Source organism: Musa acuminata, chromosome BXJ3-8, assembly GCF_036884655.1.
Source record: "Musa acuminata AAA Group cultivar baxijiao chromosome BXJ3-8, Cavendish_Baxijiao_AAA, whole genome shotgun sequence".
In the NCBI taxonomy this organism is placed as follows: Eukaryota; Viridiplantae; Streptophyta; class Magnoliopsida; order Zingiberales; family Musaceae; genus Musa; species Musa acuminata.
In genome coordinates this window covers 1,567,815-1,595,371 of record NC_088356.1, presented here as the reverse complement: position 1 = coordinate 1,595,371, position 27,557 = coordinate 1,567,815, and the positions used below count along the sequence as shown (strand labels likewise).

General features: G+C 41.0%; 5 protein-coding genes and 1 long non-coding RNA gene across 6 annotated transcripts; 3 read left to right on the top strand and 3 right to left on the bottom strand.

Annotated features, from left to right (window-relative positions):
* Positions 1 to 919: 919 nt before the first annotated feature.
* Positions 920 to 3,437, bottom strand: LOC135645300 (probable RNA-binding protein ARP1). The gene is made up of 6 exons (XM_065163561.1): positions 3,074 to 3,437; positions 2,799 to 2,976; positions 2,528 to 2,669; positions 2,023 to 2,062; positions 1,635 to 1,890; positions 920 to 1,161 (listed from the first exon to the last, which is right to left on the bottom strand). Exons 1-6 carry the CDS (start codon positions 3,239 to 3,241, stop codon positions 1,124 to 1,126), a joined length of 822 nt encoding a protein of 273 aa, XP_065019633.1. The 5' UTR covers positions 3,242 to 3,437; the 3' UTR covers positions 920 to 1,123.
* A 3,365-nt stretch (positions 3,438 to 6,802) lies between these two features.
* LOC135645031 (uncharacterized) lies at positions 6,803 to 9,994 on the bottom strand. Its single transcript, XR_010498650.1, has 3 exons — positions 9,951 to 9,994; positions 9,309 to 9,854; positions 6,803 to 6,896 (listed from the first exon to the last, which is right to left on the bottom strand). It is a non-coding gene; the product is annotated as an uncharacterized LOC135645031 (long non-coding RNA).
* A 2,674-nt stretch (positions 9,995 to 12,668) lies between these two features.
* LOC135645514 (probable beta-1,4-xylosyltransferase GT43A) lies at positions 12,669 to 16,583 on the top strand. Its single transcript, XM_065163964.1, has 3 exons — positions 12,669 to 13,430; positions 14,883 to 15,141; positions 15,998 to 16,583. Exons 1-3 carry the CDS (start codon positions 12,730 to 12,732, stop codon positions 16,142 to 16,144), a joined length of 1,107 nt encoding a protein of 368 aa, XP_065020036.1. The 5' UTR covers positions 12,669 to 12,729; the 3' UTR covers positions 16,145 to 16,583.
* Positions 16,584 to 17,204: 621 nt separating this feature from the next.
* Positions 17,205 to 25,275, top strand: LOC103994067 (tetraspanin-6). The gene is made up of 5 exons (XM_009414344.3): positions 17,205 to 17,519; positions 19,220 to 19,316; positions 20,028 to 20,760; positions 24,620 to 24,939; positions 25,068 to 25,275. The coding sequence occupies exons 3-5, from the start codon at positions 20,266 to 20,268 to the stop codon at positions 25,087 to 25,089; spliced, it is 837 nt and encodes a 278-aa protein (XP_009412619.2). The 5' UTR covers positions 17,205 to 17,519; positions 19,220 to 19,316; positions 20,028 to 20,265; the 3' UTR covers positions 25,090 to 25,275.
* A 293-nt stretch (positions 25,276 to 25,568) lies between these two features.
* Positions 25,569 to 26,728, top strand: LOC135645515 (uncharacterized). Its single transcript, XM_065163965.1, has 2 exons — positions 25,569 to 26,362; positions 26,582 to 26,728. The coding sequence occupies exon 1, from the start codon at positions 25,673 to 25,675 to the stop codon at positions 26,354 to 26,356; it is 684 nt and encodes a 227-aa protein (XP_065020037.1). The 5' UTR covers positions 25,569 to 25,672; the 3' UTR covers positions 26,357 to 26,362; positions 26,582 to 26,728.
* Positions 26,538 to 27,491, bottom strand: LOC103994069 (transcription factor MYB73-like). Its single transcript, XM_009414346.3, has one exon. The coding sequence runs from the start codon at positions 27,431 to 27,433 to the stop codon at positions 26,681 to 26,683; it is 753 nt and encodes a 250-aa protein (XP_009412621.1). The 5' UTR covers positions 27,434 to 27,491; the 3' UTR covers positions 26,538 to 26,680.
* Positions 27,492 to 27,557: the final 66 nt, after the last annotated feature.

Genomic DNA, 27,557 nt, shown 5'->3' with positions numbered 1-27,557 from the left:
TTCTGAAGAGAGAGAGAGAGAGAGAGAGAGAGTAAAATAACCCATGGACATCGCCATCGCCGCATTGACTCAGCATCACTCACGGAGCAGAGACTTCATGGGTTGCATTGACTCAGCTTGGCAGCAGCAATTCTTGAAGGAGTTGTATAATCCAATCCACATCTTTCTGTCTTGTATTATTGTAGGTGATGAGGAGTGAGTCTCCGATCCATCCTCGCCACTCGATTCCTCCATTTGTACGTGGTACTAAGAATACCCAACGAGTCTCCCTCTTCCCAGGAATAACACACGAGGAAGCACAAAGAAAGCCAACCGAGTCGGATGCTTCTTTGGCAGATCAAAATGAGGTGTGATGGGACGATGTAAGCTTTCAATTCAAAGCTCATCTTCTTCAACGCCAATTATTTTCCTTTTCCTCGTAAAACTATCGTTCATGACCGACGTAGAAAAGTACTAATACAGTAGATTAAATCTTACGTCGAAGGAGAAATTTATTAGGGCTCTCGTTAGAGGCATATTATAATGATATTAACTTCACTGCGATCAGCTAGCTTAACAAGCTCCCTGGTGTTGTTCATGGTGGTATGGCTTCTTGTCTCTCTGCTACCGCTGCACATACTTATCAGCCCAGTTAAAAGAGGCCGAATCCAGTGTGGCTCTATTCGTGGGGGGCCTTCTCATCAAGAACAAAACATTCGTCCGTAGTTGTTGGACATGGAAGGAACACTCGTCTTCCTTTTCCCAGCCTAATTTACTCCATAGTAGATTAGCCTTACCACGGAACAAGCAGCAACTCTAATATTAGAGCTTTTGATGCTATGAACACTAAGATAATAGACAAGAAGAAAACACATGCTTTGCAGGTACTCAATACTTAGGCGAGGCAAAGCAACCAAATAACTTCAGCAAGAAAGACCAGTTTGACTTAAACCCATCAAGAGTTTACCATAAAATAAGTTGGTAAACAAAAATGCTTTTGTTACAGATTGGCGCATCACAGCGATGCAGGTTAGAGAGAATCAAAGAATCCCTGATGGATCCAATGGAACGAATGAAAGAACACTTGCTCAGATGTGCAGAACATGATGATGGTCTTGTTGAGCTGCCTCTATTGATGATCCATTCAGCTGCTTCCTTTGACTTGTTCCACTGCCACACAGACTGTCATGATATCAGTGAACGTGCTTCAGACTTTCTACAGTAAATCATCTATGAATCTGTAAATATATACCAACGAAGGTATTTTCTTGCTGCAGTCCCAACACTTGGCAAAAAGAACTTACATCTGCCTATACCTTCTTAGATTTCTCATTTCTGGTTAATGTTGGTTCTTTTTTTTTTCTTTGTTTTGAGAAAAAAATCATAAATATATGATAATTACATCAAGATGAAGAACTTGCCATAGATCATCAACCGAGATGCTGCTCATAGATGAAATCATAAATATTTTGAGTTAATTACCACAAATCCCAAATATTCAAGCTGTCAGGAAAATGCCAATATATGGTATGCTAATATGCTCTTTCACTTGCAAGCATAGACATTGCACGAGTATTTACCTATTTTAATACCATGATAGATATTTTGATTGCATAATCAATAATATAAAAAGCTTAATTCGATAGGAAAGTTACCAGTGGCTGGAGGAGGGATGACGGTGGGCTTGGAGATGATGGTGGGAATGGTTGTCATTGCAGCACCTGCGGGAGGGAAGAAGTGGGCGGGCACTCCCATGCCCTGCTGATTCTGGAGGTGATACAGTGGGTACACCGGCAGCATTCCATGAGGAGCAACCATCCCACCTTGTGCTGGGTAAGAGAACTGCCCCTGGAAGTATCCTCCTCCTCCTCCTCCTCCGCCACCACCACCACCACCACCGTGGCTCAGCTTCTGCTAAACAAAACCAGGAATGAATGGGAGTCATTTCTGTGGTGCTTTTATTGTAAGAAAAGAAGATCGATGGTAGGTAGTTTGGTAGTATCAGATCAACCAGGATATCACAGACAGGAATGGTGAGATTACCGCATTGTAACCCAAGTCTGTCACGTAATTGGGGGAGTACCTGCAGAGCATGAACAACTTTGTGTGAGTCACTTAACGTTACCCTCATCACGACATGACGGGTTCATGTTTAGTTCCGGCGATCCAACTCAACCAAAGCGGGCCCGGTGACTACACCAGTGCCTTGTAACCACGTGGTCGACCAGATGGCCATGTGACCAGTAGACCACATAGCATGTGCCGATCCCTCGTGACACAGAATGTATAAATCTACGACCGTCCGTTCCACTTTCTGTTTTAATCTTAACCGTCCATCTGATCGGATCATTTTTTAGATATAATTTTTCCGCGTTCAAAGATATGGACGGTCGATATTAAATAGAAAAGTGAGATGAACGGTTCCCGAGGGAAGGGGATCTATGGAATTTGCATCTGGTTCCGTGAGCGTTGTTGACCGGGCGATGACGGTCGCGCCACCGCCGCTGCTACTTGCGGCAGGAAATTATATGGAGGGTTAAAGACTTACCCGTAAGCGGCGGTGGCGTAGAAGGGGACGACGCCGTGGTAGTGTTGGAGCTGGAACGGCGACGGTGGTGGCGGCGTCCCCGAGGTGGGGGGATAGTACCACCGCGCTGCCGGCGACACGCCCCTTGATACCACCACCATCCCTGCATCGGCTCACACCCGACCACCAAGCGCAACAAAGATCACGTCATCAGCAATCTCCTCCTCTCTTTGCTAGGAGAAAGAAAATGTTTTATACTGAGTGAGAAGAGAGGCGTGAGCACGTGATATACCAGGCGGGGGGTGGTGAGCGTGGGAGGGGAGCGGCGCCGGAGTGGAGGGAGGAGATGGGCGGAGGCCGCTGCGCTTGGCGCCGAGAGAGGCGAGGTTGCAGTTGGCGCGGCGGCCGTTGATCATCGGCGTCGCGTCCTCGCACGCCTTCTTCGCTGCCTCCGCTTCCTTAAACGTCACCTGCTCACATACAAACCCAAAACATGCAGTCGAACGACGTTGACAGCCACACGAACACACATATATGAACACAGAGAGAGAGAGAGATGGAACGTACGAAGCCGTAGCCCTTGGATCGGCCGGTGATCTTGTCGGAGATGATGACGGCCTCGAGGATCTCGCCGTACCGCTGGAAGTGATCGCGGAGCGCCTCCTTCTGGGTCTCCCACGCCAGCCCGCCGACGAACACTTTGGTCAGCGTTGTGTCGCCGAACTGCTGCCCCATCGCTCTCCTCCTCGGTCAGCTCCCACTCGGAAGACTCCTTTTCGGGCGCAGCTCGATCGATCTCAGAAACCTTGCAGTTAGAGGCAGGTAAGTTTGAGGGGCTGAGGCGGAGAGAATTAATGGAGGCTATATAAGGAAGAGTATAGAGGGAGGCCCAGGAGCTGGTGGTGATACAGCTCTGGGGGTGTTGGGAGGAAAAGGAATGCCTGTTTTGTAGATTATATCCATAAACAAAAGGGGTGAGGAGGGTAGAGGAAGAAGGACAGACATGGATGGCAGGAACAGCTTGGCCGACCGGCCCTATCAACGTGCTTTCCGGTTCTTTTGACTATAATAACTTTTTATCGACTATTGGTATTATCTAAATCCACATCCATCTTGTGAACTACGAATTTAAACGATGCATGGAGGAGTCTAAAGAAAAAGAAATTTGAAGTTCAGGTCGCTGTGAAGACGAGTAATTGGCTGCCTGCTGCTGGTGGTTTCCATGGTCGAAAACAGGGTGACGACCGAGCCACGGTTTTCGGCAAAGGTTTACAGCCATGCAAAATCATGGCAATCTCGTACTGCATTTGAATGGGCAGAAAAATTAACCAACATTAACACATATTCTAAGAACGATGCTGCGTTCCCTCTCGCACGCTCAGCAGCCTTTTCCCGAGGAAAGGAGCGACAAGATGTGCAGAGGGTGTGCGCCGAGGTAATACCAGCTTCGGCTTAGGAAATTATATTATGAGTTGCATGCACGTAAATTTCTAAGAACAATGATGATGACCAACGTAGAATTCTTTTGGTTGTTTAGCACAAGAGGTGTAGAAGAGACATTAGAGAAAATTATTTTTCTGTAAGCCTTTTTCTTAGAGATTCTTGAGACAAGAGAACTGAAATATCCTTTTTTTATAAATGGATAACAAATCTATGTATCGCTTATTTAAATTAGTTAAACACAAACTAAAAGCAGAAGACTAATCAAGCATTATAAATGGACTCAAAAATCTATTTTCACAAGTAATGCGAAACTAAATTGGGATGATGTGCAGTTATCCTCTTCGAGTAAAATAAATCAATTTAGGATGTTTTCTTTCCAAATATCAAAGAATTCAAAGTGAAAAATATAATAGACAGAGAAAGATATCTTCTTTGCAAGTAAATCTTGCTGGACTCACCAACCATTGTAAGGTCATACCAAAAAAAAAAAAAATGAAATGTGACCGAAGCACATGGTCTGTGACTCGTAATTCAAGAAATATATTTAACCAATTCTATAAGGATCTACCGAAATCATCAGAAATGTTCCATAAGAAAGTTGGAGAACTTGTTGAATTGAGAGGCCGTACAAGACCTGCTCCTAATTTTCACGGTCCAATCGAGGAATCCTACATCAGGTCAGTCCAAGCTCATGACTTCATAGCAGCAGTAGTACGTACCAGCTAAGAATCAATGGGCCACATTGAACGCATCTGGAGATAATTATTACGTGGAGTGGCTCGCCATGCACGTGCAAACTGCCCGAGCGAATGACGACTGTAGCACGGGACAGTTTCTTCGGAATGATCCGTCACGGACGACAGTGTAAACAGAACGGATTCTCCCAAAGCAAACCCCACAAAATAACACATCAGGGCGACAAGAACACAGAGGCAACAAGAACCAAGTGACGCAAACATTATCCTAAGCTCCAAAACTTCCTTGTCCCGGTCATTTCTTATTCTCTTTCCACCTCTTGCTCGCTATCAGTGGTTTCGACAACTGTACAGCAAAATCTATATAGAAAGCAGGAGAGGGAGACAGGTTATTATTAGAGGCAGTGGTCGGTTTTGTAGGGTTTGACTCTCTCAGAGACAGAGAGAGAGAGGGCATGCATTGCTGTAAGTTAGCTGGAATACCTGAGGAGTGAGCTGGCTGAGGGACAAGAATAATGCATTAAACAATGAGGCAAGTGGCAAGTGGTGATGCCTTCGTGTGGCTAAAGACCAAAAGCTTGTGTTCTGCGGTAACAGCAGGTGCCGTGTCTTCGATCCCATTATGCTACCTGTGAGATCTGGGGGTGAATGGTGAAGAAAGTCCTGTGGAGTACGCTGTGGAAGTGAGCAGGTGAACAAGCCACATGGCTCTTTCACCCCTTTTAGGCAGTGGATTGCGATGACCTTTTTTATTCTTTCCTCTCAGAATACTGATCTGCTAGGATTCTCCCGAGCAAAAGTTTCGGAAATGAAGTAGCTGATCAGCATATAAAATTCCATATGATAGCATGCATGACATGCTGGATACAGTGGGGAAGATGGAGATATCCAACTCAAAAGATTAGCTTCTAGTGAAAAGCGGACGTGAGTTCAGCTAACCGTGTGGTATGTGGTCCAGTGAATCAGGAAGACAGTACAGCTCGTGAATTAGATTTGGCTTGATCACTAAGAAACCATTTGGTTGCCTGCATGTCTCAGTATAATACAAGTCGGAACCTCATTTTGATTTTTTTTTTTTTTTCATCTTGTCATCTAAAACTATTACTTGCAGATATTGACTTATAGATAACCAAATGCACAACTAACTAAAGCATTGAGTTACAAGAATTCGTTAATCTTAAACTAGTGACCAAGCACCAAGACATCAGCTAGTGGCGGATGCTTCTTGTGACCGAGCACATGCTCTACATGTGCGGTGAATTCTAGATTTAACCGTGATAAATATGACCAGCTTCCACTGAGCCCAGCCAGCCTGACAAAGGAGATCAGCCTAGTACATTTCGTGGGTTTTGATCTATCTCCCTCCGCCCAACTCTGTCATGCTTCCATGTTGCAGCGCCAGCTCCACATCCATGAGATGACACTGAGATCCAACATCATGGGCTCCGACATTATTAGTTGTCGACCACAAACACACACCACCTCTCAACAATCTCACCACGTACTTTAAAACCCGAGGGTTGCTATTCTCCCATGCCACCTTTTAACTACGTGCTTAAGATGGATGTTGGAGAGCAAAAGTCCATTTGAGGTATCATCATCACGCCTCTATTTCTCACCGTGTCCAACTTGTAATCTATCATGATGCGCTGTTGGTCACAGCGAAAGTCCAAACTCGCTGTAGCCACAGGAATCAATTAATTCCTTCTCATGTGCATACCCAGCTTGCGAATCTGTCACCACGACTGTGCAACCGGTTTAAATAGTATGGGTGGTCAAACAACGGTTCTGGTATTAAGACTAGCTCAAGTTAACCATGCAAATCAAATTCCAATAGAGACCTCCTAAATGCGAGGAACTTGCCATGCAATTAATAGCTAGAGGGTATAATTAGGATGTTCGGAGCACGATTACACCATGCTGATATCAAGGTCGTTGGATGTGTAAGGTTGCCACTAGATTGCTTTAATTTGACTATTTGACATGCGCTAAATATCAACCGGATGTGCACACAAAATTTGGATAGATGCAGTATGCAGAATACGATAAACCACAGATCAGTCATATCACACATAACAACAAGAATATGCTTATATGCACTTCAAATATATATATACATATATATATATATACATATATATGTTCAATGGGAGGAAATCTAACCAAAATTCAAACTTACCAGCCTGTTTAGTGGCAGCATAGAGGCAGCAAATCTTCCCACTCAGGATATGAGCTCCCGTTCTCATCAATCACTACACAAGTAGGCGAGAGGGGTAAAGCACAGATGAGTAAAGTACTGTTATATATATATAAAGCATTGCCCAGATATTTTGAGCAGAAGACAACAATAAAACCATGCCTAAACCAACAATAGGTGGGTCTTGGTTTAGATGCACATGAGCTTAGAATTGTGAGACTTCATTGATCCAGATGCATACAAATATCATGCTTAATTGATTTTAGTGAATGGGAAAGTTAAATATTCAAATGAAAGCAGTTGCAATGCATATACCACTGAGATTTCATACCTGTAAGCCGCCTGTTCTTGAATATCTTCCAAAAAACAAGCAGACAGAATGAAACTCAATACAATTTCCAGGCTTCAAAACATCAAGGGTAGATATTTATCCCTCACTTTTATAAACAAGATTTTCTATGATATAATCAGAAGAAGAAGCATGTAGCAGCAGAGTTACCAGGTCTTATCTTCTGATAAATAATCTATAAGTAGGGAGCTTAGGCTTTATGGTATCAAGGTCAACTCATTTACATAACAGGAAAAACAATGATATCTATTACAAGAAAACTTTATGGTCTCTAACCAAAAAGAATTAGTCACATGTCTCAGGAAGAGTTTATATTTGCTGGAACACAAAAGATGCAACACTAATATTATCGGGTATGCTCGAGGAACCAGGTACCATCATTATATTTGCTAATTACTATAAGTAATGGTTTACCACAATACTTATCGAGCAACATGATGGTTTCAACAGGTTTAGCTGATTTAAAAACGAACTCATACCAAAAGAAATGAACGAATCATTAACAAACGTGGATAACCAATTTCATGAGCATTAAAACAACCATACCCTTCCCAATTTTTTAAATTACCATGCATTTTGCCACAACTCTGTGAAGTACAACAAATAATTAAACATCTAGACCATTGGACCAGCACATTGCACAAGAAGCAAGATACTTGACAGTTTTCTACTGAGAAGCAAGACGAAAGAAATACGTTAAACATGTGTAGAGCATGTCCTAGCATATGATATTTCAAAAATAGTATGTCAATTTCATAAGCCATGTGAATTGAATAATCTGGAAAGACCTGAGAGCATTAAAATTGAATAGTGACTATGTTATTGCGATGCTCTTTATGCTATTTAATGTGTCAAAAGAGCTGAAGCTTTACCGAGGCAAGAGGCACTTGACTATCCAAAACTAGTCACTCACCAAGCCGCATGTGTCCTAAGCTATCTACATATATATATAAGGAGGATTTCTTTAAACTCCATTTGTGCAAAGAAAATGGTTCAAAGAAAAATTTTCCACTGAAATTTATTCTATGACAACTAAATACAATTTGTGTGGATTGTAGGAAGGAAAATAATCTCTGTTCATTTTCTCATGTACAATATGCAAGAATCTAAAACTCTCTCTTAAAAGATGAGTTACCAAAATGGAAAGAACAATTTGAAGAAATTTACTTGTTCTTTTCAGGAAAAAAGAGTCCAGAAAATTGGAGAATTCTCTAGATTTTTCTGACTCTCCTGCCAATAAACTTAAAAAAAAAACAGTTTTCTGATGTGAAAACCCTGAAATAAAAACACCCTTATAAAAAAACGAGAAAAGCAACTGAAGATACAGAAAACAGAAGATGATGTGCTCGAAAACATAATGGTATACTGGAAATCAAGTAATATATTACTCTTTCCTTCAAGCAATTAACAAAATGGGCGAAGGATAGACACATGTACAAAAGAAAGCTAACCTAAGTAAACCAAGCCAGAAGTATTTTTAAGTATTCATTATGGAAGACTACGTAGTCTATTAGCAACTATAAGTACCGAAGACAGTCAAAGGGAGAAAAAAACACTTAAAGCTAGCAGTCCAATGCTTACATGGCTGACAACGATTGTAGCTTGTGAATACACGATATTATGGTAAGTTGATCAATATGCAGGACAGCCAAGCTACATGTCTCAACCTAGTCTGCACTTATTGTCCCATCATCATACAGGTTGACGAGAGGCTGATAGGCAAGTCCACCAGGTATGATCAACCACTAATAGATGAATTTTCAATCAAAGGTACATAACACTAAAACTTCCAAGATCCAGGAAGCAAGATATGATTACCGAAAGATCAAGAATTACTGAGACCAAGTAGTCTAGCCCCCAATATTGATTTCTAGTGAAAAGAACAGATAAGTTCGTTCAAGTAAGCCTGGTAGCCAAGCAACTACTGACCTCAACATGATCATCATTTCATGTTCGGGCGCCCACAATAGTAGTCCATTTATCATCCATGAGCTCAAGCAAGTGCAATAGAAGCATCAAAGATCATAGTATATATTGGTACGAACCAAACTTAAGTGACTCCAACTAAAAGATTATAAATTACTGATAGAAAAGAAAATTCATGTCACTGATACTTACGCGCTCATATCTTGATTTAGTGAGCTTCTAATTCAGAACTTTAACTTGGAGTTTCCGGAACTTTAAACGGTTCATGCGAAGCCAGTAAACGTCTGAGGATTCACTTCTCGTTGAAGAGAAGTTTTTGGAAAACCTAATCACGGCCATTATCAAATAAATGTGCCGTAACAACAAGGAGGCAAAATATCCCATCCATCAAACGAATAACGATTTGCAACAATCAAAACAATTAAACCTCTTAACAGCTGGAATAAGAAGGGGTACCAAAACGAAGTAGTACTCTGTATTCCTGCAGGTGAATCCATTAATCGTCTTCCTCTTCTCCTTCTAGAATCTACCGCTCGCCTTGCACCGTCGATCATTAACATCGAAGGAAACCCAAAATAATCGATAGGAGCAGGATCGGGCACGGAAAGTTATCCGAACTCACTCGCTGGTAAAGAAGCCTGTTAACACGAAGATGCAGCTCTGCATCGTTTCCTTAGCCTCCTTGGCGTTGGCGGGGAATCGCCATCTTCATGATCCGGATAATGTCGACGGCGGAGGCTGCACCGCCCAAGTGATTGAGCCACAGCCGAAACCCTAAAACTAACCCAAAGATCGCAATAGCGGGAAGAGAAGAGGAGAGAGCGATCATATTACCCTTGTTTGCTGCCCTTTTCGGCGCGTGGGCGGGAGGAGTGAAACTGTTGTGGTCTGATCGTCCCTATTTATAGCGTTTCGCCTGTTTCAAAAAGTGTCCAATATACTTGAAATTGATACTTCAAAAAGGGATCCCTCATTTTCTCATTATCATAATTTTTTATTTATCCACGTTGGATGATGATGTTGGTGATGACTGGATCACTCCGATTTGATTAAAATTTGTGCGTAAAAAATTCTTTGTTTTTTTCTACATTATCGATTCTTAGTATAATATATTTATTTTTTTCTACAAGCTCTTATTTCATTATGCTACTTGTAGATGTTATTATCGTCATTGTTCATTATCGACAATGCTCACTATCCTCTAAACCTCATCTTTTGAGGAGGAAGAAGAAGAGTAAGAAAAAAGAAAAAGAAACGGAGAAGGTAGGAGAATAGGAGGAAGAAGATGATACTTACACCTATTTATAGAAGGGATAATTTAAAATTATTAAAAAATTTAAAATGAGATTACAAATAGTAAATATGAGACATTAAATAGTAATATTTTAGGTATGAGAATGGTCTTATTAAATATTCCATCGATATAGATTTTATAGAGTCTCTGTTTGAATTATTTGTTCTCTTGACATCCCATTTCTTGTAGACATTATCCTTGTCATTATTCATTGTCAATAACTGCCCCCTCAATATCATTCTTCGAAGAGGAAGAAGAAAAAGAGTATAAGAAGAATAAGAGGAGAAAGATAAGAGAAGAAGATGAGGAAGCCAAGATACTTACGTTTCATCTAAAAAGAGATAATTTAAAAATATTAAAAATTATAAAATAAAAAAATATAAATAATAAAGAGGGGATATTAAATAATAATATTTTAAGTATTAAAAAGGTATTTACCTATGTAGACTTTTTAGAGTCTCGATTTGGATTATTTATTCTCTCAATACCATATAAACTTAGAAGTGGACATATCAATTGACTTGAAATTACAAACAATTAGAATTTATTATAACAAAATATGTGCGTAAGACCTCAATATGATATTCCATCATTATAATTTATCTTGAAAGTGGATTCCCATACTGTTGTTGAGTAAATTGGGAGTTAGATAGGGTCAAGTATCAACGACACCTCCAAACAACACTAATAATAATATTAAGGAGGAAATTATTATGTTGGAAAGAATAGGTCAAAAATTATATACAAACCAATCCGTTTCGACAATCTGATCTCAGAGAAGAACATCAATTGAGCATAAACATTGGTCACAAGTGAAGATGATTGGGTGGTCAACAACAACTGGAGTTAACAATCGCAAAACCCTGGTCATAGCCCAAGAGACTTAAATGTCAAAATGTTGATCTGGTCCACAAGGTTGTGTGTGATTAGGATTTGGACCCAATCAAGGTTGTCATGCATGACAAGCTATCCAGGAATATCTGTTGCTATAAGAAATAAATAGTCAATTTACAACATGCATTCTCATCTCTCTCTCTCTCTCCCTTTTTTATACTTTATTTTTCTTATTTTATTTTTATATCCTTTCGAAGTTTATAATTACTCGTACAAGTCGAACTCATACATTAATCTCCATCCAAAAAAATATATTAGTCTTAATATTAATCAGTGTAAGTCATATATAATTCGAGTAAACATAATAAATTTATAAAAGTATATTATTTTAGATATTTTTAAAAAATATTCATCTTTTTATAGTCTATAACTCAAAAGAAAATTATATAATTGACTTATTAAGAATCATATTCAAAAAATACATAATTATTCTTAAAACTTCTCATCATACTTTTAATCATATCCATAAAGTTATGATTTCACCCTTTAACATCATATTATACTATAGCACATCTGATAAGCATAAATACCTTACTATTTTTAGAAATCTAACAAAAGAACTAGAACTATGATCGGATCCATCATAACTATCATAAAATTTATCATCTCTATCAAATTTAATAATTTTGACTTTTATATCTAGTTATCTCTCGACTTCATTTATATATACATAAATGTGTCGATAACTTGAGACATTATATAAATTAGATATATATACTTAAATCTTAATATCTAATTTTAAAAAATCTAAAATACTCCTTAAAAGTTTTTTAGTCAAAATTTTCTATCTATTTTTTTTTACAAGGGTTCAACTATGTTTTTATTTGGCTCATTTATAGGGTTTTATTAATATACTAAAAATACTTTTAATGCTATTGAAAAATATTGTAAGTGACATATCTACTCATACCACTACAATATCATATTTTTAAGTTTGTAATTAGTTTGATTAGTGTTAGAAATATATTTAGATCATTTTATCATAATTTTAACTATTATTTAAATATATTTAGATGATATTATTTTTGAAACATAATATGGTATATCAAATAGTATAGTATATTTTGATTTTATTTGACTCATTTATCATGTTTTCAAGTTGGGCATATAATATTGTTTTTGTTACGGAGATCAAAACACAATAATTTGAGAATTTTTTAGGAATAATTTGAGTATTTTTTTAAAAATTAAGATAACTGTTTTAAAAAGAATAAAATGGGGGGATCGATTGAGAAATACATAAAAGAAAAATATTTTATAAGCAAATCGCTCCAATAAAATTATAATAATTTAGAGTTTTGATTAATAACTAAAGGATATAATGCATTTTTTGTCGTCTTCTCGGTTGCATTACTGCAGTTTCCTTTTTCGTGTTGGCTTCATTCCATTACGATCTGTAGTTGCCGTCGTCGGTGGGAGGGGGAGATGGGTTCGATGGACCGATCGAAGAGGAGGAATCGCCTGTGGAAGAAGGCGCTCCTGCACTTCGCGCTGTGCTTCGTGGTGGGCTTCTTCACCGGTTTCGCGCCGCCCAGCACCGCTACCTTCTTCTCCGGCGGCGCTGCCGAGCGCCGGCCCGTCAGGAGCATCGGCATCCTCCCCGCCGCCCCCGGTGATGTCGTGGAGCGGGTCGTTGAGCCTGGCGTGGCCGTCAACAGGTCCATGGTCGAGATCCCGAGATCTGTCCCCGCCGCTACCGGCGGGAACGGCGACGTCGGGGACGATCCGCCGCCGGACATGGAGGGGGCGGGGGCGCGCGGGCCACAGGCGCCGTCGCGGCGGCTGCTGATCATTGTTACCACCACCAGGTCTAACGACCGGTTCCAAGGCGCGTTCCTGCGGCGATTGGCGCACACCTTGCGCCTCGTCCCGCCACCGCTCCTGTGGATCGTCGTCCAGGCCCATGCGGAAGCCCCCGCCACCGCCGCGATGCTGAGGACCACCGGCGTCATGTACCGGCACCTGACCTTTAGGGAGAATATCACGGATCCGGCAGCGGAGGCTCATCACCAGCGGAACGTCGCCCTCAGCCACGTCGAGTACCACCGGCTCACCGGGATCGTGCACTTCGCCGGTGCATCCAACGTCTACGATCTCCGATTCTTCGACGAGATTAGAGAGATCGAGTATGACCACTCTCCCCTTTCCCTTCTTCTGTACTGGTTTTCGCCTCGTCGATATGAATGACTAGCATGATCTGCTTAGGGCAAAATAGTTTACTTCTCGATTGAATTTAACTCGATTACTAGTAGGGAAACCTAAAAGATGGAATCAGTATAAATTTCTCTACATCTTGAACCGAACAAGAGTCTGCTACCTTGTGCAGTCTTTGACCACAATTGAGCTCGAATCTCTCTTGCTTAAAGTATTTTCCTTGAAGGGATCAAGTGTGATATAGTCATAAAAAATCTTTCTTCTAATTTGCGCTTCTGTTCTCCTTAATCTTACTCCTGTTGTATGCAATAATTCTAGTTTATCTGGGTACTCCAAAGATTGAAGTATAAAAAGGTTCGAGGAAAGAAAACCAAGGGAAATTGATGTTCTTCTCCCAATTTTTCTTCCCATGTTTGTCTTCAAGGATTCTTCAGTTTGCTTTCATGATCGATCCATTACCAGTTTGGTTTTTTGCCTGTTTTTTGTTGTATCATTGAAATCTGACCCTTCTTCCTAGGTAGATTTACTTGTTTTTGTGTCAGGTAAAGGAAAGAAATAATGAAAGATGACTTACTATGGAGAAATTTTTGGGCCCTTGGTTGCACTACTGATCTCTTGGACAAAGCTATTTTGGTTTAATCTGTTCCTCTCTTTTCCCCTTATTTCATAGTTTTCATTGTACAGCATGAACTCTATCGATCCTGTCATTCTCAGCTGCTTCTTCTTATGCCTCTCTGCTGTAGTCTATGATATCGTTGAATTAATGTCAAGTATGTTTTACCGAACATCAGAGTTCGAGTAATAGTCATGTATATGATAAGCATCAATACATAACAAAGAAATGTGGATTACATGCCTCCAATTCTCATTGTATTAAACTAAACCTTTCTTAAAGAACTTTCCAGCCAATTCGTCGCCAGCCCTTCCTGTTTTCCCACGTAATGTGTTCAGATGTTTCTTCAATGATCTAATGAGGTAGAACACTGATTCATGTACATTCTTGTTCTGTCAGCTGCTTTAAGGTATTTCTCCAAAATGCTTCACTTAATGGATGTAAGCTCAGTATATTTCATTTGCTGTTGGAATCTGATGAATGAAATTTCACACTTCCACTAATTCCAAATTCAAGAAATTATTCTGTTAACGACTAGGGAGGATTTGCAATTTGTCTGCAGGTCATCATACGAGAAATCAGAGTTTAAATATCTTCCCTTTTCTATATTATCTAATTTTTTAAAATACATTTGGATTCAGAAATATTATTCTTCTAATTTATTCCTCTAAGCTTTTTCTTTTAAATGCTCCTGCACATTTAGCATTCCAAAATGTTACACTAGTTGTCACATTAACATATTTGCTTTTGTGTCCTCTGCCTCTTGAGCAGCAAGTTAATTATTCTAGTGCCTCCTGCATTACAATTTCAGGGTTTTTGGGACATGGCCAGTAGCAGTGGTGTCAGAGAACAGGAAGAGAGTGGTGGTGGATGGTCCTATTTGTCATTCATCAAAGGTTGAAGGGTGGATCTTGAAGGACTTGAGCAATGACAGAAGGTTGTTGGTGACTAGCTCAGATGTGAGCTCTAGACCTCTAAATATTAATATTTCTGGGTTTGCATTCAATAGCTCGATATTGTGGGATCCTGAGAGATGGGGTCGCCCTACCTCATTGCCTGACACATCACAGGTTAGTCTCTAGCATTTTATGATTAAAATCACAAAATACGTATGTTGCATAAAGTAAATTTTGCTTCACTTTTGTCAGAGTGCCTTTTTTTTTTCTTCTTGTATGAGGGTATATTTTAAATGCCAAGTTAGATAAGATCGTGTGCATGATCAAATTGCAATTGTGCCTTGATATACAGTTCAAGAAAATATTTCATATAAACATTTAGGCACTTAAGATGGAACATGTGGTAGTTCATAGTCTTGTAGGCACTATGTGATCAAAGAGAAGATTCTTTTCGCTGTGGTGAAATAAATATTGTGCTCTTTAGTTTTCCCTTGTTTACCCTGGATCAGTGGTCAAATAGAGAAATTAACCGATCTACTTTGTGGTTGGTTGATCCTCAGTGAAGTGCAATTATGAGTCTAGATAATTTGTTTTCTACTTTGATGACTGAGGAATAAGTTAGCAATCGGTGACAATATGTTTGTAGCTATATGCATCACCTCGATCCCTTTCATTTTATTTACCGACTTCATGGACATTACAATATTTGGCACATAATGGACACATGCATGAGATTCTCTCGAGCAATCTCTGAAAGCAATAAATTTAGAAGTCAGTCCTTTTGTTGTACTACAAAGTTCTGTATTCCCAAAGGTTCTCAATTTACCTAATTGACAGCAACCTTCCTCGATTATTAGCCAATGGTGGACATTTACCAACTTATCCTCCTTATTTCACTCAAGAACAAAAGTCTAGCACAGGGGACTTTATGATTAGGACTCTTAACAAGGGTTTGTTTAATAGCTGGTAACTGCCACTTTTTCTCTCTAGAATTTTACCAATGACATCTTCGTGGTGATGGTATTTTCAGGATTCAATCAGGTTTGTGCATGAAATTATCCTAGAAGATGAGACTAAGCTGAAGGGTATTCCCGCCGACTGCTCCAAGATCATGGTGTGGCACCTCTACATGCCTAGAGTGATTCCTCTGCCCTTTCACTATCAGAACCCAAGATGAGAGGTAGACCAGGAGAAGCAAGGATCCCAAGAGGGATTGTGTAAATGAGAGGAAAAACGAATATCTATATATATATTCTTGGTTTTGATTTTTTATTTCCTTTCCCTTGGGGAAGGCCACTAGATCACCTCCCAGGAAAATATTACTGACCATTTCTTCCTGGTATTCTTTCATGTGGTTGGTGCATTCACAACCAAGCGGATTGCTTGCCACATTCCTGTCAACCATTAAGACAAGAATCAAAAGCTGGGAGTTGACTTGCCATTGGTGCCCAGCTATTCATTCTTTTCTGTAATTCGAACCATCATGACAAGCAAAGTGATGGCATTCGGGTGGCCCTCTGTGTGACGGAGAATCCAATGCTTGTCGGCTAGTCTGCCGTATGTAACTCTAAGATTAATCTTGATTCAAATTTACAGTAGAAGAAGCATTTGTTTCATTGTTGATCATTTTTAGGACACCAGAAGATGATTGGAGAGGACAGCCTTTACAGAATGGCCCTCATGCAAGTTCCTTTTTGTGTTTTTCGAGGAATGCCATGTTGGTGACCACACACACTTTTAGGTTTTCTTGTTTACTGTGTCTCTTATCTACAGATTGCATGCCATAAAAGCAGAGCTATTGAATTCACCTTGTTGGCTTCAATTCAATGCATACCGTTTGATCTATGTAAGCATTGTACTTTTTTACTTAAGCTCTCTCTCTCTCTACATACATGTATACATAAGCCAATCGACAAGTGAAATGACAACTTTGCCCCTCCTATGTTAGTCTCCCCCAACCAATCTTTAGTGGTATACATGACTCAAGCCTAAGGAAATATTTGATGATGTCATATAGTTTGACTGGTAAAAATTCTGACTTTTGATATAAAGATGTTAGAAGCGAGTCAAGTCTTCCCCCCAAAAAGAACAAAGGAAAGAAATGGAGAAATAACCCTTTTATCTTTTTATGACTATTAGGAGAATTGATTCACCATATCGGTTGAGAGTCAATATGTGAAATCGTTTAGGTTTAGTTCTCTTACTGCTTAAAACCATAGTTGACTCAGGTCAAAATCAGAACACATAGGTGTTCTCTTATTGGGCTTTTTGGAGGAGACGAAAAAAAGCCGCTCAATACTTCTTAGGTACGATTCCATCGAACGGTATATAGACATCGATTCCGTTTCATTCCCCTCGCAGTCGCCGTCGCCGTTCGATTCAAGGCCACGCAGTGGCGAAACAGGAGCGAGCTCAGTGTCAACCGGATAGTCTCCATGGGCCTCTCCCACCTCGTCAAGGCCGGCCGACCTTCTTGGAGCTGCAGCGCTGGAACCAGTTGCGCCTCGCCGTGAAAGCCTTCGCCGTCGCCGCCCTACTATCAGGCGACAATGGTAAGTCCACCATGGAGCAATTCATCATCTTTTCATTTCCACCCACAGTTTCTATTACTTAACAAGCACTAGAGGGGCATTTCTGTAGTCTGCATTTGTGGATGTATTGCTTTGCATTGGCTAACGCATGTATTTGCAATTGCGGATAACTTGTTTGATAAATTGCATGTGAAAAATGTTGACTAACACTAATGTACAAGCATTAAAATGAGCACAGAGAGAGAGAGAGAGAGAGAGAGAGAGAGAGAACCAAAAAAAAAAAAGTACATGCAGATGACATTTAGAGAGAGAGAGAACCAAAAAAAAAAAGTACATGCAGATGACATTCTAAGATGTATTTTTAGACCTGCATTAAACGGATGTTCAACTAGGTTGTGTGACGCAAAGCATGATTTAGACATTATACAAGCTACTGAACACAGACTTTGGAAAGTCGGGAAAAGAGTCATTTTGATGCGACACATGTGTAAGAGGGATGAGGTGATTGTCGAGGGGTCTCGAGAGTTCTTTTGAGGGCCGAGAAGGATCTGGGATCGCACTTGTACAAGGATTGAGGTCGGATGGGATTCTCAACACAGTCTTTTCGACACTCAAGTCAGCTCCCGCGAGAGATAAAGACTAAATTTAGTAAAGAATAATCGAACTCGATTGCTGTGTCGAAGTATGCCACAGAATATTGCTTGGCAGAACATGCCCTAGCTGCTTGTTTGGACTCCTCTCTGTCAACTAAACTGCCATGTGTGCTATTGGTTGAGAAGAGTTCCCCTATCAAAAAGTAACAACTAACTTATCATGATGTTTTCCACCAAATAGCAGCTATCTTTGCCAGTATTAATCACTATGTTACCTTGGTAGAAACTAGCAAGTCTTTCACACTCTTCAAGTAAGAAGCCTTGCATCATCCAGCTATGATACAGAGAAAGTAAGGGAAGATCTAGTTCAGCTAGGGCTCACTGACACCAAAAGAAAAGGAGCAGCAGCAGTTTAAGCAAAGTAGAATCCAGTCTGGGCTCACAGCTCCTTGTCTTAAGTGACCAGAAAAGCTTGTGAATATTTTTGACCAAAACAGAGAAACAACACATTTATTGTGCTGGAGTCGGAGTCAGATGAACGCTAGTGAACACTTTCTTTTTCGTCAAAGAAACAACTCATAGTAGCATGTTTGAGTCAGTCTTAAAGCCATGTGATACTAAGTTAAGCATTCATTGACTAATAATCACTCACTGTAAATTATCATCCACATTTTTCTTCAACTAGATGTACCACATTAGTGAAGTGATATGGATCCCTTTTATCTTGACAGTTGATTATTCATCCCACTAAAAGAAAATATTACAAGTTAGAAGCAATACTGAAAGAGCTTCAATTCTCCAGATCTTTCCTTTTTAAAGTCATTCTCATTAGATCTTAGACCTTAGTCCAAATAAAACCTAAACTCCAAATATGGTAAAGTTGATAGGACAACTAATGGATTAACTTCGTAAGTTTGAACTACTAGTTCAAAATTGTTAAGGTTTAAATTAATAATAGGATATCCATCAAATACTATATCTACAAGAAAGTCAACCAAAGAAAAAAATTTCAAAGTTTGTGAGCTTAATGTTGAAGTGAATAGTACCTTGACTGCTGTGATCAATATTTTTCTTCTCATTTCTCAGTGGGGCTACATTCTTGAACCTTTTTCTTTCCATTTGACACAGGCTTCTTCATTTTTGGTGGAAGTATCCTCGGTGCATACATATAGAGAGCATAATTTAATACAAGGAGCAGCAGCAGCAGCAGTCCCCAATCAGAAAGGTTTTCAATATATTTTTCTTATCTTAATACAAGGAGTAATTTTTCCACTTGTCTAAAGTTAAGAGTGCATCTTGTCGACCATGCATCTTCATGGTAGTTTTTTTAATCGTTAATGGTGGGATTAAAAGGCGGATAAATCATGCATTGTTTTTGTCTTTTGAGGTGACACACTGTCTTGCAATGTGCAGCCCTTCTAGGAGCCTATTGGTAGGAGGCCTTACCCTTGCTTTCACCAGTTTATGTTCATCAAGGAACTCAATTCTATAGGATTCATTTCCTTTACAAGTGCTTGATGTTAGGATTCTTGGCTACAGAAGCTGAATGGTTAGGAGTTTTTTCATGGAAGAGTTGTATGCCACCAAGGTCTCATAGGTATAGTAGGGATGTGGTTCTCAGTCTTCCAGAGCCTCAGCTTGGAAGCAAATGCTCATTGTTCTGCTGATTCTTTGGCAGTGTATAATTGAGTGCCACTTTACTTAGCTAAAGTGTTACCAAAAGGAGGTTCTGAGGTCATCATCCCCTGTGGTGGATCAGGAATTCTCTCTTTAGGCTTATCCTTTCATAAAGAAATGTAAATTAATGTTAAGCAGGACTGGAAGTCTCCACCCATGAAGTGCTATCAAAAGGACAATCCACCTCATTGTTTCTTAACATGTAAGAAATAAATGCAAAACTCTCACCAGTTAAAATCATGGTTGCTTCTTTGGCCAGGAAAACCAGCAGCAAGCCATCACCGCAGGGGGGGAAGGGAAAGCTGTCTTGTCTCCAAAAAGAAATCAGCATTATTAGAGCACTGTGAAGCCTCAAAGCTAAAGAGAATTAAAGGCGGAAAGCAACCCATATCCATGCTCCAGCAATCGAACATTTCTTTTGCACTCAAAGCAGGAGTAGCATCACCAGTTCGCAGAAAAAAAGAGATTTTGGGATCAGAATCCCAGGGTTTCATAGAATGTATCGCTTCAGCAACACCGTGATCGGTTACCTGAACCTGTTGACGCTGCTGGCGTCCATCCCCATCATTGGCGGCGGGCTGTGGCTGGCGCGGAGCTCCGCCACCTGCGAGTCGTTGTTGCAGACGCCGCTCCTGGTGCTGGGTTTCGTGGTGCTGCTCGTCTCGCTTGCGGGGTTCGCAGGCGCCTGCTTCAACGTGGCGTGGGCGCTGTGGCTCTACCTCCTCGTCATGCTGTTCCTCATCGCGGCCCTCCTCAGCCTCACCGCCTTCGGCTTCGTCGTCGCCGGCGGCAGCGGCGGCGGGGTCGAGGTCCCTGGGCGCGTCTACCACGAGTACCACCTCGACGGCTATTCCCGGTGGCTCCGGCGTAGGATCACAGAGCCGCGATACTGGAGCGCCGTCTTGGCGTGCGTCGTGGGGTCGAAGACATGCGCCAAGATCGCTCTTTGGACGCCTTTGGACTACATCCAGAGGGACCTCTCCCCGATTCAGGTGACATCATTTTTGTTATATGAAAAAATTTATATAATAAAATTTAAATATATTTATTTGAAGGAATTATTTTGTGACATCATATCCTATCACTGCTAACATATTTTTATTATATGAGAAGATTTATCTATCCTAAAAAATAATAAAATTTAAATATATTTATTTGAAAAAACTATTTTGAGTCTGACTAACTACAAGACATCTCCCTGATTCAACTGACATGATATCCTATCACTATTAACACATTTTTATTATATAAAAATTTTTATCTATTCTAAAGATAATAAAATTTAAATATATTTACTTGGAAGAACTATTTTGAGCCTGGGTAAGTATGAGACGTCTCCCTGACTTAGGTGGCATAATTCTTGTTATACGAAAAAAATTATATAATAAAATTTAAATATATTTATTTGAAGAAACTATTTTGAGTCTGACTAAGTATGAGACATCTCCCCGATTCAAGTGACATCATATCTTGTCACTATTAACATATTCTTATTATATTAAAAAAATTATCTATTCTAAAGATAATAAAATTTAAATATATTTACTTGAAAAAATTATTTTGAGTTTGACTAAGTATGAGACATCTCCCCGGTTCAAGTGACATCATATCTTGTCACTACTAACATATTTTTATTATATGAGAAAATTTATCTATTTTAAAGATAATAAAATTTAAATATATTTATTTGGAAGAACTATTTTGAGTCTAGTTAAGACATCTTCTCGGTGACATCATATCCTATCACTACTAACATATTCTTATTATATGAGAAAATTTATCTATTTTAAATATAATAAAATTTAAATATGTTTACTTGTAAGAATTATTTTGAGTCTGGCTAAGTATAGACCTTTGTGACATCATATCTTGTCACTATTAACAAGTTTTATTATATGAAAAAATTTATATAATAAAATTTAAATATGTTTACTTGGAAGAATTATTTTGAGTCTGGCTAAGTATGTTATGTCATCTGTGCATTACATATTACACACTTCTAAGAAGCACTTAAGTATAAAGTTACCTAATCCTCTATTTTGAGTTTGGTTTAGGTGAAAAACCCTCAACATGTTAGAGAAGTCGGGGGTTAGTTTCTACACCTCAGTAAAATTGTTTATCATGATTACATTTTGAGCCTTATAATTTCTTTTCACTTGATTCATGATCAATTGCAAGTTTTTGAAAACCATCAGTTCTTGAACTTGAAGCTTCATGACGAGTCGAAGCCTCGAGAGGAGTGCTTTGTGCTCAGCTTCATTATTGGAGATCTTGAAATCAAATCATAGGGTTTGCTTAAATGCTTATATGTTGGGGCCTTTCAGCATAAGTCCGACATCGCCTTTATTCGAGGTGGCCTAGACATCCATTAACAGTGTCCATATTGGTGGGGTGTGCTTGTTGACCTCAAATGAATGATGAGAAAGTTTTGAAATGAAATCCATAAATGTTTGAGCCTTTATAGTAGTCCTCGGGATGTACTAGATGTTGAACTCTACCAACTTTATTGATCATTTGAGCAATTGATCGAAAACGTTAAATTAGAAGAAAAGGGGTTAGTCGTTGATTACTTGTATTATATGCACTTGAAAGTAGTGTGAAGCTTTCTAGCTAACAAGACTAATGCAAATGCTACTCTCTCAATCGAGGGATATCACTCCTCGGATCCACTCAAGACATAATAGATGAGTCTCTGGTCTCTTGCATCCTCCAAAACTAGCATTGAGTTGACCATAAGGTCAATGACTTTAAGATAGAGGCTCAAAGTTTTATCCAAGACAAAGGAGGTGAGTTGTGGTAGTCTTGTAAGGTGCTTATTTATCTTTTCGAATACATCATGACATTTCTCCATCTATGGGAAACTTTTTAAGTTTGTTAATGCTCGAAAGAAAGGGAAGCACCCATCGTTGGATCAAGATGAGAATCAACTGAGTGTTGCTAATCAACCCATTAGCTATTGAATCTCTTTTATCGACTGAGTTGAGTACATCTCTAATATGGCTGGTTTCTTCTCAGGATTGACATTTATCCCTCTCTAATGCACGATGAACCCGAGGAACTTCTCTAAGTTAACTCCAAAAATATATTTGGTTAGATTGAGGCACATGTTGAACTTTTTCAAAACTCAAAATATATTATCCAAATCTACCAAATGTGAGTCAATTGTCTTGCCCTTTATTATTTTGTTGTCCACATAAGCTTCAACATTGCTCCTAATCCGATATTTGAACATCTTGTTCATTAAACTTTGGTAGGTTGCCTCGACATTTTTCTGTCGAAAAGACAACTTGGTAGTACTACATTCCTATGTCAATGATGAAAGAAGTAAGCTCTTGACCCCTCAATGTTTTTCTAATTTGGTTATATCTTAATAATGAATCCATAAAGGTGCACAACTTATGACCCAAGATGGCATCAACCAACTGATCGATCCAAGAAAGAGGGTATCTATCTTTTAAGTATATTCTGTTAAAATCGATATAGTCAACATACATCCTTCACTTTTCATCATATTTTTTAATGAGTATAACATTTGCGAGACATTAGTGGTATTGCATCTCAAAAACAAACCTCGTGCCTGATAGTTTGCCTTTCTCATTACTTATGGCTTGTTAGTGGTTGGGAGCAAACTTGCGATGCCATAGCTTCATTGGTCATACCTTAGGAGAAATGTTCACATGATACTAAGTTATGTTGGGGTCGATTCCTGACATAACTCTCGATGACCATGTAAATACTCTAGCATTCTCTCCAAGAAAGTTGATGAGCCTCACCTATCTCTCTTCGAAAAGTGTCGTCTAACTTTGACAATTCAATCGAGTCAAACTTTATTTAGAGATACCTTGATTAACATCTCTATTAGCTCGAGATTTGGGGTAAACTTAGCTTTGTCTCGAGGGTTCATATGTGGTGCCTTGGGTCTGACTTTCTTTAGTAGAAAGATTGTTTTCAGGTAGTACTAGTGTGATTTCTTTGTATTACTTCTTAGCTCTCCGATGCCGACTCATGTCGGGATCTCATTATTATGTGGTAAGTTGATACCACCACCTTCAGTCTATTGATCGCCTACTAGGAGTATCACCTCAATGACTACTCTAGTAACTTCAATGTAGGATCACATAGCGATGATATTACAGGATCATCATGGCATGCATTGTAGGGTCAAAGATGTGCACTAAGATTGCTCTTGGATGCCTTTGGCATCCAAAGAGACCTCTCCCCGATTCAGGTAATATCATATCCTATCACTACTAAATATATTCTAGTTATATAATAAAATTTATCTATTCTCAAAAGAAAGATAATAAAATTTTAATATGTTTACTTAGAAGAATTATTTTGAGTCTAGCTAAGTATGAATAAGAAACACTTGAGCACAAAGCTATCTAGTTCCCTATTTGTTTAGATAATTATTCATCTAAGGAATTTATTATAGAAAAATATCATGGATATCCAAGTTAGTTTAATATAATTTTGGACTGTGTACACAGGGATATCCAAGGTGTGATTGATGTGCCTTCGAAATAAAAATACTAAGCTCCCGATATATCATCTACACAAAAATTAAGGTCGAATAAAGTTTTTCAACATAATCAATCCGACACACTCTGGTTAGTAATACGAGAAAAATGAGTATGCCAATGAGTGATAAAAATAATCCTCCATTGTAATCATGTTAAAAGAGCTTATATATGTCAGATAGTAAAATGATAAAATATTCTACGAGGAGATCAAATGTTTGTTTACTTTTACCCCTTGTAGTTTAAATGTTATGAATGATAATTCACTTTTATCTAATTTGAGCGTCGATGATTATATTTCGTTAATTGTTGTTCGTGCAATTGCATGCAGTCGGGCTGCTGCAAGCCCCCAACAACGTGCACGTACACCGGAGGGATGGCGGTGGCAGCGCAAGACGAAGACTGCTACCGCTGGAACAATGCGGCCAACATCCTCTGCTATGACTGCGACTCATGCAAGGCCGGCGTATTAGAGCAGGTGAGGAGGGACTGGCACAAGCTCACCATCCTCAATGTCGTCGTTCTCGTCTTCCTCATCGCCGTTTACTCCGTCGGCTGCTGTGCTTTCCGCAACGCCCGGCGTGCGGAATTCGGGTATCCCTATGGCCCGAACCGTATGTCCAAAGCTCACCCCTTCTGGGACGACTACTGGTATTTATTTGCCTGCCCAACTCTCATTCTATTCCCTTTTCTGTACTGACCTGTACTCGTATACTTCGATTCAATCCATCATCTATGATGGATTACGGATACTGAATTAAACTTGTGCTCTGTTACAGGTGGAGGCCGCGAGACAGATGAGCACAGCTCTACCGATAACACTGCCTTTTCCCCCCCCCTCTGCTGTCGTGCTTGTCAGGTGGCGTACGTACACTGTAGACCATAAAAGAAGTTTCCTGGGTTTGGATGTGAAGAGTATGCATGCTAAGAATCTGCAGAACTGTACAGCTTTAGTACATACCCGATGCAGAAACCATGCTTTCCCCTCGTCTCTGTTGATAGCTTAGTTGCGCTCATATGAATTGGCTGGGTTATGGCGCCCATCCCCTATCTCATCACCCCATTCTATTCCTCGCGAATCTCAAAGCGTTTCTACTTGACCACTCTTTGCATTCGACCTTTCCTGTGCGACGCCCGAGGGCGGTTGGTTTCCTTGATTCGCAAGGCAACCGCGTTGATTCCCGTCTATTCCTCACGAATCTAAAAGCCTCCCTACTTGATCTCTGCCGTTTCCCGGTTGTTTCTCGAGTGGCAATCGACGGTTCCGGTGCAACCGCCAACGCGTCGCGGAAAGCATTCGTCCCCTAATTAACCCCTCTCTGCTTTTTGAATCCCACATCCTTCGACTCTCGGGGTCCCGTCAACCCCCACCACCACCGCCGAGATGGCGAAACCGTTCTCCGTTCCCCCGGTGGTCTTCCGGTCCTCCGCCGTCCAACGCCGCTCTCCCCCGCGTCCCGCTAGCCCTGGTCTCCCCTTCATGTCCTTCGACCTCGGACCCGCCCCGTCCTCCTCATCCTTCTCCGCCCCCGTCCCTGGGTCCTTCGAGGACGAGCCGCCCCTCCTCGAAGAACTCGGCATCGACACTCGCCAGATCTGGCGCAAGACGTCCTCGATCCTGAATCCACTCCGCGTGGACGCTCATCTCCACGACGACGCCGATCTCTCCGGCCCCTTCTTCTTCCTGATGCTCTTCGGTCTCTTCCAACTCCTCGCCGGGAAATTACACTTGGGGGTCATCTTGGGCTGGGTCACCGTCGCCACCCTGTTTCTTTACTCGGTCTTCAACCTGCTGGCCGGAAGGTCAGGGAACTTGGATCTGCATCGGTGCTTGAGCCTGGTTGGGTACTGTATGCTACCGATGGCGATCTTTTCGGCGGCGTCGCTTTTTGTTCCGCGTGGTGGTGTGACGATCCTTGCGATGGCCGCGGTGTTCGTGCTGTGGTCGACGAGGGCGTGCACGGGGCTCCTGGTGGAGTCGGCATCGTGTGGCGATGAGCTCCGTGGGCTGGTAGCGTACGCCTGCTGTGTTGTTTACGCCGTCTTCTCTCTGCTTGTCATCTTTTGATTTCCGGTGCGACCTGAGGGGATTCCAGTGTTCTCTTTTGCTTAATAATTTGTATTTATATTGGTCATGTCTCTTCTTTTTTTTCTAAGTCAATTTTAATTCCAGTATAATTTTATTTATACTGTAATTAAAAATTATGTTGGCTTTGTTACTTTAATCAGACTTATTAGTTTAGCTGATGTTATAAAAATGAGATATTTTAACATTTTTATTTCCTCTCTCTAGTCTTATTTACAGAGTACGCTGCCATCGTTAGGAGGAGCAGCACAACTTAAAAGAAGAAAGAATAAATATGAGTAGGAAAATGAGGAGATTCGCTGCTAATTAATTCTGGCGATCGGAGGGGGGCTCGGCCTTTACGACAACGGAGACCGTATCGTCGACGGCGCCCGGCGATCGCAGCTTGTCGATGTAACTCCTCACCTCTTCCGCGATCATCTGCCGCATTATCGACACCAAGCACATGTCCCTCAGCCGTTCCACATCTCCAAGCGGGCCGTCCGACCTTCTCTCCGCCCCCCCGCCGTCGCCCGGCAGACTCAGCGACAGCGACGTCGTGGGGTCAGCCGCCAACGAGCTGCATCCGCCCCCGTTGGCGTCTTCACTCGAGCGCTGCCGCTTCCTGGCCGAGCCCGAATCCGAGTAGTCCGGCTCGGTGGCGATCGGAGATGAGGAAGAGAGGGGGAGGGGCGAGGACGAGGGTGATGGGGCAACGGGAGTCGCGCGGCGGCGGCGGCGGCGGAGGGTGGAGTTCCAGTGGTTCTTGATAGCGTTGTCGGTGCGGCCGGGGAGGAGTCGGGCGATGGTGGCCCACTTGTTGCCGTACCGGTCGTGAGCGGCGAGGATGGTGGCGTCCTCGGCGGGGGTGAAGGGGCGGTGGTGGACGGAGGGGCTGAGCTGGTTGCACCACCTCAACCGGCACGATTTCCCCGACCTCCCGGGGATCCCCGCGCTGATCAGCGACCAGTTCCGGGCCCCGTGCCGCTCCACCAGCCTCGTTAGCGCGGCGTCCTCCTCCGGGCTCCACGACCCCTTCACCCTCTGCTCCCCCTTGTCGCTCTCCTCCACCATCACCATCTCATCCGACTGTTCTTCTTGTCCTCTTAATCCTCTGCTTCTTCTTCTTATACGGAGAGAGAGGACAGAGTCTAGCGAGTCGTATAGGGAGATTGACGGGGAAGGGACGGAGCTGGTGCGGTTC